General features: G+C 33.5%; 3 protein-coding genes across 7 annotated transcripts; 2 read left to right on the top strand and 1 right to left on the bottom strand.

The window, feature by feature from the left end:
* The first annotated feature begins 2,912 nt into the window (after positions 1–2,912).
* Positions 2,913–4,996, top strand: LOC108454503 (beta-1,4-xylosyltransferase IRX9). Its single transcript, XM_017752986.2, has 3 exons — positions 2,913–3,815; positions 3,991–4,237; positions 4,684–4,996. The coding sequence occupies exons 1-3, from the start codon at positions 3,130–3,132 to the stop codon at positions 4,855–4,857; spliced, it is 1,107 nt and encodes a 368-aa protein (XP_017608475.1). The 5' UTR covers positions 2,913–3,129; the 3' UTR covers positions 4,858–4,996.
* A 2,651-nt stretch (positions 4,997–7,647) lies between these two features.
* Positions 7,648–11,683, top strand: LOC108453998 (protein IQ-DOMAIN 2). 2 transcript variants are annotated; one of them, XM_017752275.2, is made up of 6 exons: positions 7,648–8,114; positions 8,795–8,883; positions 8,977–9,264; positions 9,823–10,044; positions 10,288–10,407; positions 10,722–11,683. In XM_017752275.2, exons 2-6 carry the CDS (start codon positions 8,809–8,811, stop codon positions 11,373–11,375), a joined length of 1,359 nt encoding a protein of 452 aa, XP_017607764.1. In that variant the 5' UTR covers positions 7,648–8,114; positions 8,795–8,808; the 3' UTR covers positions 11,376–11,683. The 2 variants fall into 2 exon arrangements, with proteins under 2 accessions (XP_017607764.1, XP_017607763.1); XM_017752274.2 differs by having other exon boundaries at positions 8,786–8,883.
* Positions 11,684–12,167: 484 nt separating this feature from the next.
* On the bottom strand, positions 12,168–16,289 carry LOC108457225 (uncharacterized). 4 transcript variants are annotated; one of them, XM_017756168.2, is made up of 7 exons: positions 16,015–16,289; positions 15,324–15,858; positions 14,962–15,150; positions 14,645–14,884; positions 14,256–14,473; positions 13,666–13,920; positions 12,168–13,202 (listed from the first exon to the last, which is right to left on the bottom strand). In XM_017756168.2, exons 2-7 carry the CDS (start codon positions 15,754–15,756, stop codon positions 12,945–12,947), a joined length of 1,593 nt encoding a protein of 530 aa, XP_017611657.1. In that variant the 5' UTR covers positions 15,757–15,858; positions 16,015–16,289; the 3' UTR covers positions 12,168–12,944. The 4 variants fall into 4 exon arrangements, with proteins under 4 accessions (XP_017611657.1, XP_017611658.1, XP_017611656.1 ...); XM_017756169.2 differs by having other exon boundaries at positions 16,020–16,289; XM_017756167.2 differs by having other exon boundaries at positions 16,110–16,289.
* Positions 16,290–16,980: the final 691 nt, after the last annotated feature.

Here is a 16,980-nt window from a genome sequence, read left to right as displayed (position 1 = left end):
AGACGGCAGCGCCGTCGCTGGCGATCGATAATCGCCACGGTGGACCTGCGCCGGAGCATTGGCCGGATAATGGAAGGAAGGGAGAGAGTTTGAGAGAAAGCTTTTGTTTTTTTTAATGAAGAAAGAATGAAGTTTTAACAAAAAAAAATTAACATTTATAGCTTACCCGAAATGGCGCCATTTTGGGCCAAAGGATAAGCACAAAAATGGCGTCGTTTTATTAATGACCCGTCCGACCCGACCCGTTTGGTGGAGGATCCGGGTGTTTTTAAGGTTAATTGGGTTATTTGCGCAGATAGCCCTTCCGTTTTTGCTGCGCCTTTCGATTAAATCCTATTCATTCTTTTTTTCTTTTTAATTTCACCTCGCAACTTTTGCATCCTGTTCATTTCGGTCCATAATGAAATTGCGTGTTTTGGGGGGATAGGGAATATTGCCCATTATATCCCTCCTTGTCATTCGCGCGTTGCAATTCGGTCCCTTACCTTATTTTCATTTTTGATTTTCCCCCAAAAAGTTTGTTTGGCTTTCTATCTCATCCTTATTTTATTTTTTTAAATACTTTGGCATTTTTTTATATTTTTTATTTTAGTATTTTAAATTCTACTTTTAATTTCGCTTTAATCTCGATTTAGTCCCCTTTTGTTATTTTTTATTTCATTATTAAATTAGTTAAGTTAATACTATTGTCATTATTATTATATTTCCTTTTTGTTTCATTAATATTATTTGTTGCTTTTGTTTTATTTGTTTTATTTACTTATATTCTTTTTATAATTTCTAACCAAATTGTTTTATTTATCATCTTATTTATTTATTTATTTAAATAATTAAAATTCATTTATTTATGTTTTTTATGTGCTCTTATATTTTACTGTTATTACTATTATTATTTATTTATATATTTTATTACAAATTATATCCTTAATTTTATTTTTACTTTAACTTGATTCCTTGTTTTCGATATTTTACAAATTATTTTTCCTTATATTTATTCGTGTAGTTGTTTCTTTGTCTTCATTATTGGATTGGCATTATTCTTTATACGTGTGTGTCGTTGCTATTATAATTGCCATAATTTATTTTTTAATGGTTCTTGTTAATGTTAAAATAGTGTATATTATACGATTTTGTGTGTTGTTTTATTAATATATTCGTTATTGTCATTTGTCAATACGACATTTCATTCACATATCATTTTAAAAATTACATTAACTCATAAAAAAGGGAAAACTTAAAAAAATCAGTAATATTTTGCATTTTGAAAATTCGAGAAAATCGTACCTTAATTTACGGGGTTTCAATTTTTTCTTGTCGAACCTAAATAATTAAATATCTTTTTAAGTTTTGAAATACATGAATTTTAAATAAAAATAAAGGCAATATTCCGTGTTTGGAGATTCGAGAGATCGTGCCCTAACGTACTGGATTTCGATTTTTCTCGTTTGACCCAAATGACTGAATATCCTTTTAAAATTAAAATGCATGAGTTTTGAAAATCAAAAGACAAGCTTATTCTCGAGGGTTTAAAATGCCGCGTCCTAACGTACTGGATGTGACATTTTATTACTTCGGGACAAGAAGGATTTTAGCATCCGCTTCGATTTATCCAAACATTTTTTGTAAAATTAACGTTAATAAAAAAGAGCGGATCGTATTTTAAATTCTTTTTGGATTTTTAACTTTCGATGTTAAGACGTAAATTAATCAATTAGGTACCAATTTTGGGCGTTACGAGGGTGCTAATACTTTCTTGTGCATAACCGACTCCTGAACCTGTTTTCTCAAATTTCGTAGACCAAAATCGTTGTCTTAGTAAAATAAAACATTTTATTAAAACAATCAAATTACGAGGTGATCCGATCACACTTAAATAAAAAAATTTGGTGGCAACTCCCATTTTCATTTTCTTAAAATAAAAGTCGACCCCTTTTTCAAAAAAAATAGTTTCGACAAACTTAAACCCCAATTCCGAGATGAGTTGCTTCAATTTAAGAAAGAAATCAAAGAATCAAAGAATAAATGAAACTCTTAAAAAAGTTTTCGAAATGAGAAAGAAAATGAGGTAAAAATAATTGTTTGATACAAAATAAAAAAACAAAGAGACAGGTAAACAAACGAAAAAAATTCAGCTTTCATGAAATTAAAGGATTAAAATGGGAAAAAAAACAAGAAAATAATATCTAGATTTCCTCTCTATTTTCTCTCTTTGATTGATGGAAGAAAATTTATCTTCCTCTTTCTAGGGTTGGTTAACAATTGTATTGGGTTTTTGGAAGAAATGATTGTTCTAAAGAGAGAAAATAGAGAGAAAAATCTAATGGAGAAAAGAATTTTAATTTTTGGTAACAGACACTAACTTTGGTTTCTTCTTCTTCTCTTTTTTTCTTTTTCTTCAATTGGAGTTATTTAAAATAGACCTTAAAGTAACCGGTTAAATGCCGTGTCAATTTGTTATTATGTCTGTAATGAAAAATTGTTAGTACGACTGATTTGTTATTTTTTAAAAGTTAATTGATTAATTTGAAAGTTAAGAGTAATTATTTGTTATTAAGATCAAAATTGAGTGACTGAACAAAGAAAGAAATGATAAGGTGCACCCTTACTTCAATCAATAGAACGCCCTTGAAATCTTAATGAAAACAAATTAATAGTTACCATTGGTAAAACGGCTTTCTAAGCGAAGTTTTTCTTACTCTTGCATCATATAATAAATTCCAGTAACATGAAGAGTCAGCATGCCGCTCCCTGAAAAACATGCTGCATCTACCTGGTCATGGCAACTGAACTTTTCTCATCCAGTAAATATTAAAACATACTAAGCCAACTCCTGTTATTACAAAAACGAATCATGACAGCATGTAAAATATGGTATAAATTGTTTTTGCAATCATATTTAGTTGATGGGTTCCATCTCAACAACTATTTGGTGCAGACAGCAACCGAAGCCCTCGTATCTGTTGTATCTTTTTTTTCCCCATTTTTCTTTTACTTCAAGAGACAACTAAGTGAAGAAAATTCCTCACCAATTAAACAACAACCTCCCAAAGCCAACTTAATTATAAAACCAAACCCCATTGCTCCTAGGCTTCTAAATTTCCTGACTTAAAATTCCATTTTACTCATAAGATGGGGTCTGCTGAGAGAACAAAGAAGAAAGTACAGCTATGGAAGAAAGCTATTGTTCACTTCTCTTTATGTTTTGTCATGGGGTTTTTCACAGGCTTTGCTCCAACTGGTAAGGATTCCATTTTTTCTAGCCCTGCTGTTGCTACACACAATAAATCACATATTTCACAACCGCCTGTGAACCAATCAGTAACACCAGCGGTACATAGCAGTAACGTTAACCGGAGTTTGAGAGCCGAAACTCCGGTTCCGGTTCCAGTTCCGGCAAAGTCTAATGAGCTAGAAAGTCGGAAACAAGTGGATGGTACTGTTGTTCATGAAGTCAAGCTGCCATCCAGGAGACTTGTGATTGTTGTTACACCAACCAGCACAAAAGATCAGTTTCAAGGTGTGTTCTTGAGGAGGCTAGCGAATACTATTCGGCTGGTTCCTCAACCATTGTTGTGGATCGTCGTGGAAGGGCAATCGGATTCGAACGAGCTATCCGAAATACTTAGGAAAACAGGCATTATGTATAGGCATTTGGTGTTCAAGGAGAATTTCACTGACCCTGAAGCAGAGCTAAATCATCAACGAAATGTTGCATTGAAGCACATTGAGCAACACAAGCTGAGTGGGATAGTTCATTTCGCTGGACTTTCCAATGTTTACGATCTTGATTTCTTCAAAGAACTTAGACAAATTGAGTATGCATCATTTCTCTCACCTAATTCTTTCTCATATTATATTTCTTATGATAACAAGTTCCGAACTACCTGTATAATAATGATTTTGTAGGGCATACTTAAAGAATATAATATGCTGGCTGGTACATGGAATATAAATGTATTTAATTTATAGACAAAATTTGGCAATTTGCAGGGTATTTGGAACTTGGCCAATGGCCTTACTATCAGCAAACGAGAGACGGGTTGTGATTGAAGGACCTGTTTGCGATTCATCACAAGTTATAGGATGGCACCTAAGGAAGATGAATAACCAGACAGATGCAGAAACAGATGCTGATATGAAACCTCCTATTCATATATCAAGTTTTGCATTTAACAGTTCAATCCTTTGGGACCCTGAGAGATGGGGACGTCTCACATCGGTCCAAGGCACTTCACAGGTAACCAAATATTCATTCAACCAACCTATAGAAACTTGTATAAAAAAATACCCCTATATTTAATATTTAGCCTACTATCTTACGGTTTGGTAATAAATTCCATTTAAATCATATAGGATTCCATGAATGGAGCTTCATCCCATTAAAAATTAGGTTTCAAATAGAATGCATTTTGCTGTTTTTTGTAGGAAAGTAAATGGTTCAGTAGAGATTAGACTAACTACCATTTATTTATATGAAGAAATTTGTAGCAAATTGCATACTTTGACAGATATTAGGTAAAGAGTTAATTTATAAGATGTTGCCGTTGCTTTGTTCAATCACCCCCACTGTAAGAAAATAATAATAAAAGAAAGGGTACTTAGAACAACGTTTTTAGTTAGTTTTACATAGACATTGCAGGCAACCTTTTAACAATTTTTTTTTCATGTTTTATCTGCCTTCAGAACTCACTGAAATTTGTGAAACAAATTGTAATGGAAGATGAGGGCAAGTTAAAAGGTATCCCACCAGAAGAGTGCTCCAAAATAATGCTATGGCGTCTTCATTTCCCCATTGGAGTTGTGCCTAGAAATCTTGTCAAAACATCCTCATTGCTTGATGTAATTACTCAATTGTAAAAAAAATAAAATAAAAGAGAGGAAATATGTGCATCTCTTAGAGGACAAAATCTATATGATACTAAGAGCATAATCTCAAAATTTTCCCATTTTTCATGTACCTTTTTTTAAAAAAAAATTAAAACATTTTTCAAGTTTATTTTGTTCTCTTTAATTGATGTCAACAACATTTGGAGTGGTGAACTATTATAATCCACCAACCTGTTGGAAGTGGTTATACCAAATTACTTGATTAGAAAGCAATCAAACAATCATTGTTCTAGAAATTAATACTACCTATATCATCTTGCTTCATCTCTCAATGTTACAGAATATAGCAATTCTCAAACTTTTACCCTTTTTTTCCCCTTCAATGCCTGCATTATCTTGTAAAATTTTCAATTTATCTGGAACCCCGCCCCCTCCCCAACTATTATGCTACAATGACTACTTAACCCTGCCTAATCTCATTTGATCACCATTGATGACCAATTATTATGGAGGAGGGAATCAATTGTTAACTGGCATTCTTGGTTAGCTTAAGCCAGAGTTTTGTAATATGCATTCCCACACCTTTCAGCAGGTGGCCTGTCCTTGTCACTTGGGTTTGATCTATTAATTAACATATTTCAATTATTCCTTTTGTTTACGCAATTTGTCATTTTCAACCTCTCTAAAATCTAAATCTCTCTCTTCACATTAATATATTTATTTGCATTTAGTTGTTTCTTTAAAATCATCGTCTTTCTTTTTATATATAAATTCTAATTTTTATCACATGTGTTATGTTTTGATATTATCAAATTATAATGTAATAAATTAATTTAATAAAATGTTCATAAATAGTAATTAAAATCCTTCTCAGTATTTTATATTAGAATAAAATTTGAAATTTAAAAATATAAATATAAATAAAAAATAATTAAATATAATTTTCTATCTTAATTGTTTTATTTGCATTTATATGTAAATTATTTAAAATTTGAATACTATAATATTTTATAATAATTTTATTAATTAATTTAATGTGTTTTCAATTAGGTATTAACTTATAGTTTCAATTAAGTATTTGAGTATTATGTTGTCTATGAGAAATTATTTGGTACACTATTAGTAGAGTTTTTAAAATTTAAGGTCGGGGGTTGACAAGTGTCTTATAAGGTATAGTAAAATATTAAAAAACACGTGTTAGATTTTTAATATTGCTTATGAAATAAAAATAAATGAAATACGCTTTTAATCCCGAAGTTAAAAGTTTATATACGGTAGAATTGCACATTATCTTTCCCAAATAAAATTATTTCTATTCAGTCCTTTTAAAAATGATAAAATTACACTTTAATATCTTAAAATTTTCGTAATTTAATTCTAACTCCTAAAATCGGATATATAATTGGTAAAAAAGCATGCCTAACAAATGAGTTTTTGAAATTTGAGACTAGAAAAAAGGGAATGGTAAAGTATTGTTAGTAAGTAAGTGGATACAAATACAAAAATTCAAAGACAATAATGCTTTAGTTGACATTAATTAGTGGCTATTTTAGTTTTTTTTTTTTTCTAAAAAAAAGCAAGGGAAAAAGAAATATAAAAGAGTTGATATGGTCTTGTATTGCCCAATCATTTTAACCTACATTTGATTCATTAGGTATAATTTATTTAAGAAAATCACTTCATTTCTTAAAGAATAAGTCAACCAATTGGCTATTATTATTATTCCAATTCAAGCTAAATATTAAATAAGCATGGGATTAAGAGCAAATTATCCTTTCTTTTTGCCCAACGTACTTAATATGATTTATTATAAAGCTATGTGAACCATTCATTATCATTATCTTTAAAAAACTTCTTAGCAACTCATTCTGTATTATACTCGTATTTTGTTTTTTTATATAACATTTTCACATTATATATTTATAAAATTTAATTTAAATAATAAATAAATTTGTTACTTTAGTCTTAGTTCGATTGACATCAATATCATTGTCAGTGCATGAAGACGTAAGTTCGAACGCTGAATCACATTTATCTTTTTATTTAAAGGTAGAGAGAGTTATGGTTAGTTCTAGACATTATATCAATAATAATAAATGAGGCTTTAGTTGGATGGTAAAATAGAAATGTTAAAAATTAAAGAGGCTTGGGTTTGAATCAGAGATTTTCATGGGCCAGACCAAGTCAGGTTCAAGTCGGGCCTACGTATGATGTTAACACTTTTTATACTTATTCAATCCCGACCCGAAATATAGGCTTAAAATTTTACCCTAACCCATTCATATTTGCAAATATCTAACTTAGCTCATTTTAGTCATGCTCATATTATTTTTAAAAATTAAAAATATATTTATATCATTTTAAGCTAATATTTAATAATTTTATTTTTTATTAAAAGTTTACATATAATTATTTTAACATTTTAATATTTATATTGTAGTAGTATTATATAGTACTATACATTTAACTTTCATATGTTATAAATTATATAATATAAAATATTACAAACTAAAAATAGTTCAGGTCAAGCTTAAGCCTTGAATGTTCAAGTTTAAGCTCAGCTCATATTCTAAACAAGTTTAATTTTTTTACCTTAATTTATTTTTCGGGTCTAATATTCTTGCTCAAACTTTTTAAAATTTTAGACGAACATCTGAACTTGAACAAATAACCCAACCCATGAATTTAATTATGTGTATATTTTTCTATATATATTTTTATTTTTACTTAAAAATATAAAATAACGAAAATATCTTTAAAATAATATATTTTAAGATATTTTCGTTATTACTCAACAAAATTAATACTCCTCGTACCAACTTAAAGTTGTGGATTGCTTAATATGTAATATAGATTTATATAAATTTGACATGCGAGTTTCGAGTTTTCACTGATCCGTGTGTAAAATTTAGAAACAAGTGTTCATAAAACTGTGGTTCAGTTGCCAAAATTTGGGGGGGGGGGAAATAGGTAGGCTTTGTTTCCAACCAAACCAATCAGGGGAGGGTGGCAATGCAGTTAGACAAGTGTGTCGCATTTTTTGCCCCAACAACTGGGTCACACTAGCAAAAGGACCAGCTGTTTCTTCTTCATATTCTCTAAAATCCACTTGTCAACTTCTCTTTATATATTCCATTTTCTTCTCCATATCAAAAGGATGCAGTCTGCTAAGCCTATGCGGAGACAACCTTTCAAATTTCTGGGTTCTTTTTTTTCTGTTTGTATTGTGAATAGAAAGGGAAAGAGCACTTTTCAAATTCTTTGAGATCTAGGAATTACAATCTCAGGTGCTTCTGCTACTTTTTTTCCTTTTTTGTTTCATGGAAACTCAATTTAAAGATGCAATTTTTAGCTTCGTTTTGTATGAAAATTTTGTTGCTTGGTATTGCTAATTGTCTTTCTGTATCTGGGTTGTTTCTAAATTTGGTAGCAACCAGTCTTTTTTTTTTTTACAAATACATGGGAACCTTTGAAGTGTTGCTCTATTGTGCTTTGCATAATTGAGGAGAAAATCTAGGAAAATTTTGAAACTTTTGTAACTAAAGTTGTTACTGTGCAGTTTTCCTGGATTAGAAAAAAAAAAAAAAAAGAGACTTTATTTTGCTTAATCATTTTTGAACTGAAAATGCAAAAGAAAAGAAAAAAAAACAAGTGGACAAATTGTTTTGATATTTGCCAATAGATATGCATATGATAGATCATGGGATTATTCTTTCTTTTTTTTCTTTTTAAAACATTTCCCCCCTCCAATCAAGTTCTACTTTTTTTCTAAAACTCCCACTCGCCTTCCTAATTATCACTGTTAATATTTAATTTCCCCATGATTTTGGCACTCTGTCTTCACGATTTATCTATTATTACCATTTATTACCTATCTGCCTCTATGAATATTGGTTGGAGAATATACATTCCAAAATCCTTTCATTTAGAAAAGGCTCTTTTGTTTTGCCTGTTAAAGGGTTCACAGTGAGGAAAGATAAGATGGGGAAGAAAGGAAAATGGTTGTCTTCTTTGAAGAAAGTGTTCAGCCCAGATTCCAAGGAAAAGAAAAACCAGGTTTGAAGAAAATCCCATTCACCTAATTTTGCCTTTGCAGTAGTTTATAGTCCTCAATGAGTTTTTAGTATTCTTGATTGCTATGTTTTTCAGAAATCAAAACAACAGTTGTTGGAGAAGCAGGTGCATTTGGGTTCCAATGATTCTGGTGCAGCCACTTTAGAAACTGTCAACTTGCCCCCTCCTCCGCCAGAAGAAGTTAAACCGATTGAAGCAGAAAGCAAGCTGACTTACCCTGTGGCAGTTGCCACTGCTGCTGCTTCACCTCAGGCTGCCGTAGAGGTTGTTCAACGTCAGCTTAATAGAGATGCTCTGTTCGCTGGAAAATCTGAGGAGGAAGTGGCAGCAATAAAGATTCAAACAGCTTTCCGAGTTTACCTGGCATGTGCTGCAATTCTAACTTTTTATTTTATCAACGAGTGTTTGCTTAATAATTTTTCTTAGAAATTCAAGCTGATATGGTTATTATTTATCAATCAAGTCCAGCATATTCTTGGTTAAAGCTACTCAACCTGCAGGAAACATTGCAAAAACATCTTTGTGAAACTTTTCCTTGATAACCGCTTGAGGTTCTCATCAAATTTTCTAGAAGAGAGATGTTTAAGTTTATAGTTTTGACTAGACTCATGGAACAAAATCTGCATAGAATGGGATTCTAAGCAGCTTAACATCTACTTATGACAGTTGCAGATTTTTTGCTGCTAAGTATTTCCTTCTAATGGTTAGAAAAGACAAAAATGATAAAAAGCTCAGAGAAAGATAATTACTTTGTTTAACTTATATGAATTGTTGATTCCTATGATAATTTGTTGCTTTATGTTATGTGTTCTGGGGTCTAATTAAATGGTTTTAATGTGTGAAATTCTTTCTCGATCATAATTTATTTTTCAGCTATAACAGAAACTTTTGTAGTGTTTGCTGATTATTTATTCTTTTCAGGCTAGAAGGGCATTGCATGCTTTAAAAGGATTGGTCAGGCTGAAATCATTGATGGAAGGGCCTGTGGTCAAGAGGCAAGCAGTGAGTACTCTTCGGTGCATGCAAACGCTTTCTCGTCTGCAGTGTCAGGTTCGAATTAGGAGAACCAGGATGACTGAAGAAAATCAGGCTCTTCAGAGGCAACTCTTGCAGAAACATGCAAAAGAGATTGTGAACTTGCAGGTAAATCCCCTTTCACTGTGATACATTAGATCCTATAATTAGAGTTATCTTTATATTGCAGACATATAAGATAATTGATTGAGGTATTATATAACATTATAGAGCTGATCTTAGAGTGACTTCATTAAACCTCCTAGTTTCCCCCATAGCATCTTCCATTGGTGGAAAACAATTCTGTGGTGTTGATTTTCCACAATGTCTCCATCATGCTGACCAGTGTGGATTTTTGAAATGCTTAAACAGATGGGGGAAGACTGGGATGACAGCCTGCAGTCAAAGGAACAAATCGAGGCAAGCTTACTTAGCAAGCACGAGGCAGCTATGAGAAGAGAAAGGGCCATGGCATATTCATTTACTCATCAGGTGACCTGCTGAAATTTTACATATGCTGTTGAATACTTTTAAGAGCATCAAATATTTAAGTATTTATATGTTCAAGTGAGAGTTAACAACATCATCAATGATATGAATGAATGAAACATAAATAATTACTTGAAAAATTGTTCTCCATAGCTTGGTAATGAGGCAGGAAGTAGCATTATCTTGTAAACTTTTATTATTGGCTCATCCAAATGCTTATACATGAGCCTCCTTTTAAGGTGCTGAGTATAGTCCTTTGCAATTCAAGTACCTGAAATTTAAACAAAGTTATCTGACACCTATACTTCTTTTTGCAGCAAACCTGGAAGAATGCTTCAAGATCTATGAATCCGTTATTCATGGATCCAAACAATCCCTCATGGGGATGGAGTTGGTTGGAACGATGGATGGCAGCACCACCACAGGAGGGTCGTGGTACAACAGAAAAGGAACAGAACGACCAGTCATCCATAAGGAGTGCACGCAGCAACTTTGGAGGAGAAATCAGCAAAGCTCATGCTCGCTACCAACTCAATTTGGATAAGCAATCCCCAAAGACCGGCCAAAAGCCAAACCAAACTTCAAGTCTCCTATCCGTTTCAACTCCTAAGACATCAGCTTCAATACCCGCCCGAAAGCTGAAGTCCGCAAGCCCTAGAAGCAGTGTGGTCGGTCCAAATGATGACGGAAGAAGCATGGTGAGCATTCAGTCAGAAAGAAACCGTAGGCATAGCATTGCAGGCTCCTCAGTGCATGACAGTGAGAGCCTAGGAAGCTCTCCATCGCTTCCAAGTTACATGGTACCGACTGAATCCACAAGAGCTAAGACCAAGTTGCAAAGTCCGTTGGGACTAGAAGCCAATGGAACACCTGAGAAGGGACCAATTGCGTCTGCCAAGAAACGCCTTTCTTATCCACCTTCACCAGCTAGGCCAAGGCAGCACTTACTAATACAGAAGTTGGTGTCATGAATGGAAAGGGCAGTTAGTCATTTTATGTCATAAAAAATATAATATCAAAGAATGCAAGCATCTGTACGTGGGTATGGAGAAGTCCAAAAGGAGCAAAAACAAAAGGGGGGTTGGTGAGGGGAAGGAAGCAAGGAGGAACTATAGTCATTTGATTTCTATAGTTTTTGATTCATTAATGCCTGAGTGGTTTTTGTGGGGGTATAATTGTTTGCTGGGATGCACTGTTATCTAACAGATCCTTTTCAATTCATACATCTTTGGGTTTTTTTTGTTTTTTTGATAGATTGATATTTGTGATTGAGAGCAAATGATGTCCAAATTCAGTTCTTTGATGTTTGTGATTTTTAGTTTTAGATTTAACCGCTATTGAGGTATTTTCTATTTAATTAACTTAATTTTTTTCTGGCATTTTGCGGTTTAGCTTAGGGTAGTTTTAATCCGTATTTCAGGTTGGAGCTTGTTTATAGAGACTTCCAATTACTTCTTATTTTTGGCTTGTTTATTCACCAGAAAGTAGGGTTGTAATCAAAGCGAAACTCAGCTCGATAAACTTCGAAATCCACAGCTTAATGTTTGCCTCAAACACGATCCGAGTATCATTTTCAAAGCTTCACTTATGTTTGGTTCTATTAAGCTGGTGACTTAATTCCTGAGCATCATTCCTTTTAAGCTCGAGATATAATGAAACTATTACGATTAAGTTTGTTTAATCAATCCCACATTCAAACTCAAGTTAAGCTTACTCATATATATTTAAATATATATATACTACATTAAAATTTAGAAGAGCTATTTGAAATTAAGTATTAAAATATTTAAATTCAACTAGTTAACGCAGCTTAATAATTAAATGAGGTAATTTGCAGACATAAGTATTTCCTTGAAACTATTGTCTCGCCCTTTTTACACCATTTTGATATACAAACCAGGGAAGAAAGCCCTTGATAATCCCAACATTTTGAACATGGAATCATCACTCTTTCTTGTTGATTATGTTGGACTAACCACCAAGGCCAGCACAAAATTTCCGTCTGTCAGTTCCCTTTCCAGGAGTGGACAGGTTCCCTGTACAAAAAGCACGCACAACCACCCAACTCAGTTGCACATGCAAAAAGATCACATGATCAGGCCACTGGAACCACCACGGTTGTGCACGTGCAGGCACCCGTCTCCTCCAGCAATTATTCTGAAACATATCAGTACAAGAAGAAAATTGTTTTGCCCCAAGCTGAATCATAGCATAACCATAACCAACCTTTCTGGCAACAAAATGCTGTCAACTATTTCAAGTATATAAATAGGTAAATACCAAAAAGAATTGTTCATAGTTAATACTCATTGATTCTATTGTTGTGTAAGGTAAATCGCTAAAATCAGTGCTTCCTTGCCTGTATAACTCATCTCTATTGTACGTTTTCTTTTAGCTTTACCTCTCAAGTACTTGTAAGTTGTAACAGAAAATTTTCAAACATCTAAATGTTCTCCCGCGAGCTATGAGGAGCAATATGTGGTTTATTTACACAAAAATTGGGATAGCATAATCAAAATGTGTAAATCTATGGTGGTGTATCATTTGTTGGTAGAATCAGTAGCTAATGATTGTTGTTCCATATCTCCTTCGGAGAGGATTTCACCTCCATCCGTTGCCTGCTCAAGAGGACCTTGAGGGCTTCCAAACAGAGTAGAGAATATCTGTCGATGACACTCGTCACAGAAAAAGAAAAAGGAAAAATGGCCTTCATTTGGGAGCTTATGCATGGTGGCTCCTGGTAGAACCCGGCTTATGTGATCTATCATTCCTTGTGGAATAGCTTGATCATCCATCCCCTGTACAGAAATTGATCAATGAACAAGTAAAAACCGATAACAACTTATACTGTCTATGGTTGGCTCAACAGTATCAGTGACACTTCAGATAATATGTGGTTCAAACTTGAAAGGCATAACAAGTCACAAGCACAGTTGGTCTAATAAAAAATGCATCACCAACTAAATTAGACACTTTGAGAGACTCTTAAATGATTAATACATCACTAGAATGAAGGCTGACCGGCAAAAAATTATGGATCATGATGCATGGCATACCACACTATAAAGTTATACTCTCTCCAGTCCACAACAATAGAAGAATAGATCATGCTCCTCGCACTTAATATTCATAGAGCAGTCAAAACTTACTGCTTTACAAGACTGGAAAGCAGGCTACGTTGAGGTGATAAATATGACAGGACAGGCAACTTACATGGTGATAGTTCTATGAAAGGAAACAAAAGGGAAAGAGTATGCAGACCTGCCATATATGTATTGGTCCAAGAAATCCTGCCAATTCACATTCCGCTTGACTGTACAGGGACTTGAGCCAAGGAAAAATTCCATTTCTGTAACACTTCCTCTGCACCTGAAGATCTGCCAAACTAAAACCCCAATTGGAAACCTGCAGGATAGCTTCCTCAATGAATGGTTTGGTATTCCCCTGACGGACTGACTCCTCCACATCTCTATGCCAGAAGTCTTCAAAGTTTGCTCCTTCAGTCAGAATCTCATCCTGCACATATCAAGATTAGCTTATGCAAATCCTTAAAATATATCGAAGGCCAGTTTTCAACTCTATGCATAAGTGTAAGGGTAGACCTTATCACATGGCACTTCCAAATTTGGAACAAACCCCACAGAGTTAAAAAGTTCACCCAAATAGGAGGCATCATTTCATGCATCAATCCCTGTTCTATTTCTTAGTCAAATAACTACATGCACTCCAATATGTTTGCAATTGAAAAGAAATTATTGAAGTTGTCATGAAAACCCAAGAAAGGAGGAAATTTGACAGTTTAAACACAAAAAGTTCTTTAAATTAACACAAAAGGATGAGAGTTGACTTACCCTCCTTCCAAGTGACACAGACATCAACTTTTCAATTCGACCATGCTTGCCTGATAGGAAACTCCGGCGGTAAAAAAAGGACAGCAGTTTTGGCAATCTTCTAGCTAAGTAGTACATTAGCTTCCTTCTTGGTAATGACTCTCCCCAAATACTTCTCATTTCTTCCTTAGTCATGCTAGGTTCATACGGATTGATCATTGGAGCAACCACTGCTGCACCTGTAGATTTAGCCAACATGCAACATGATATAAGGTCCAGCATTGTTAACAATTTGCCTTCACAAAGAAAGTTCATTATGAAACAAATATCTATTCAGGCTTCTAAGTAACATTATGCATTATTATGTCAAGTACCAAACCAGTAAATGTACAACAGCAACCAGTTCACACCTGCAATTCTGTGAGGAACATATCTAAGAGCAGCCCAAGCATGGATGCTTCCACCTGAGTAGCCCAACACCCAGAACGTATCATTGACCCCAACAGCATCAGCTAGATGTAGCATATCAAATGCTGATGAATTTAAATTTCGACTAGGATGAGGATCACTCTCCCCAAAACCAGGAAGATCATAACTGACCAAACGAACGCCAAACTCTTCCAGCAGTGGTATCTTAACTCCAGGTATACCTGTTCAACAAAAAATATTATACAAAGTCCACCAATTTTGATTGAGAACATGCATATACAATTTCTTATAAACTTACCTGCAAGTCGGGATGAAAGAAAAGAGTGTGGCGCCATGAGAGAAAATCTAGCTTTATCCGCTGGAACACCTATTTCACGATAAGCCAAGTGTCTACCATCTGGAAGCTGGATTCGGCTGGCGCTAGGAGGATGAACAAGCACTTTCTTCACTGCTGGTGCCAATCCATCATGTCCATTCAAATTTAGAGCTGCAAAATTTTAAACAATGTAGTATTAAAAAAATATATATATATTCTTCAAAATTATTCGAATTTGCAATCAAGTAACCGAATTTCATAAATACGTTCCTAAATTGTGCGAATCTAACGTTCCAGATTTTCAGCAACCACTGGCCAACCGCAAATATTAAAGGATTTAGTACCTGAAAGTGCAAGGATGAAAACGAAGAAGATAACAGGCCAAGCATGAACTGGATCACGATCCTCAGGCAAGAACTCATTCAAGAACCTCAATCGACTGGAGACCCTAGCGACAGGTCCACCAAGCTTCTGTACTACAAACGAATCTTCCGTAACTACCGTTTGCTGCAAAATATCTCTACATCCTCTTCCAAGCTCAAGAACCATCTCGCACCACGATTTCAAAAATTCCGTCACTTGTTCCTTCAAAGTCTCAGGCGGTACCGTCTCATGATCAGTCTCAGAAACCGCCGCCGCCATCGCCGTCGATTTTTCCGGATTAAATGGCGGTAACGACGAGAAAGTGGCCGCTTCCCCGGTGTATAGTATCCCCGTGTCTTCCACTAAACTCGCCAGTTCCTCCCGCCACGTGTTTGCTCCTCTCACTTCCGCCATGATTTTGCTAAAAGAATTCGCTCACTCTCTCTCAATCAATCATCAATTTCTATGAAAGAGCCGCTTTGCTTTAACCAGAAGCCTCTCAATTAATCATGAAACCTTTTCATAAAAAAAGTTCAAAAACCAAATAAATAATGTCAAAATCAAATATAAAGACAGAACTGCAACTGAAGCTTTACAAGCGTGATAATGAAGCTTTTCATTTCTTTAATCAAACAAAAACATGAAACCAAAAATAAAAAGAAAGAAAAAAACCTAACCGAACCGACCGCCATTAAAACGGAATCAAAATCTCCAAAAGAAAAAGAATAAAAATAAAATAAAAAAAGTCCAAAAAGGTTTTCACTCACTCCCTCCTCCCTATTTCACCTTCCGACACATCAGAAACCGTCTGATTACAATCTGACCGAATTCCTTCATTTCTTTTACTGAATTAACTAAAGAATGATTTGAATCAAGTTAGTAGTTATACTCTCTTTTAATTACACACATTGGTTTTTTAGGTGTTTAGTAATTACATTATAATTATGCTTGGTAGTAAATTTACAGCATTTATATTTTTTTAAATATTAATTACAATAAAAATTATTAACACAATAAAAAATTATAAAGTAGTAATAAAATTAAAATCAAATTATGGTATGTATTTTGTTAGTCTAAAATAATAATTGATAATACGATTAATAATAAAATAATAAGAAAAATAAACATCATATAATACTTTGTTTAATTGTTTTAGTATTTCATATTTGTTAGATTATTCTCTCTTTAATATTTAATATAAGCTCGTTTTATTTAATGCTAGCATGTGATGCAGTTCATCATTTGATTCGAATCTATATCATTAAAATTATCAATATATATTTCTTTCATATACTCTTCAAAATATGGATCACCCCAAATCTACATATGAATGAAGCTATAAAATATGTAAGAAATTAGTACGATCCAACTTTAATTTTTATGTTATATTAAAGTGATGTTGTTAATATAAGAAATATTTTATTATAAACGATAAATGTTCTTTCAACCACATCGCAAGCCATGCTTGTCTTAGGTCTACAATATAGTGTAAAAACCTTTTATATTTGCATAATTAACATCTACCCTAAAATATTTGGGTTTACGATACAAGTACTCTATAACTTTAATCATAAAAATTATATAAACTTAATTTTAAAAAGAATTATACTATGTTATAACCTTTTTACAATATGTAAA

The sequence above is a fragment of the Gossypium arboreum genome, chromosome 9 (assembly GCF_025698485.1).
Source record: "Gossypium arboreum isolate Shixiya-1 chromosome 9, ASM2569848v2, whole genome shotgun sequence".
In the NCBI taxonomy this organism is placed as follows: Eukaryota; Viridiplantae; Streptophyta; class Magnoliopsida; order Malvales; family Malvaceae; genus Gossypium; species Gossypium arboreum.
Note: the sequence above shows the minus strand (reverse complement) of the source record. Positions and strands in the feature narration are given on the sequence as shown.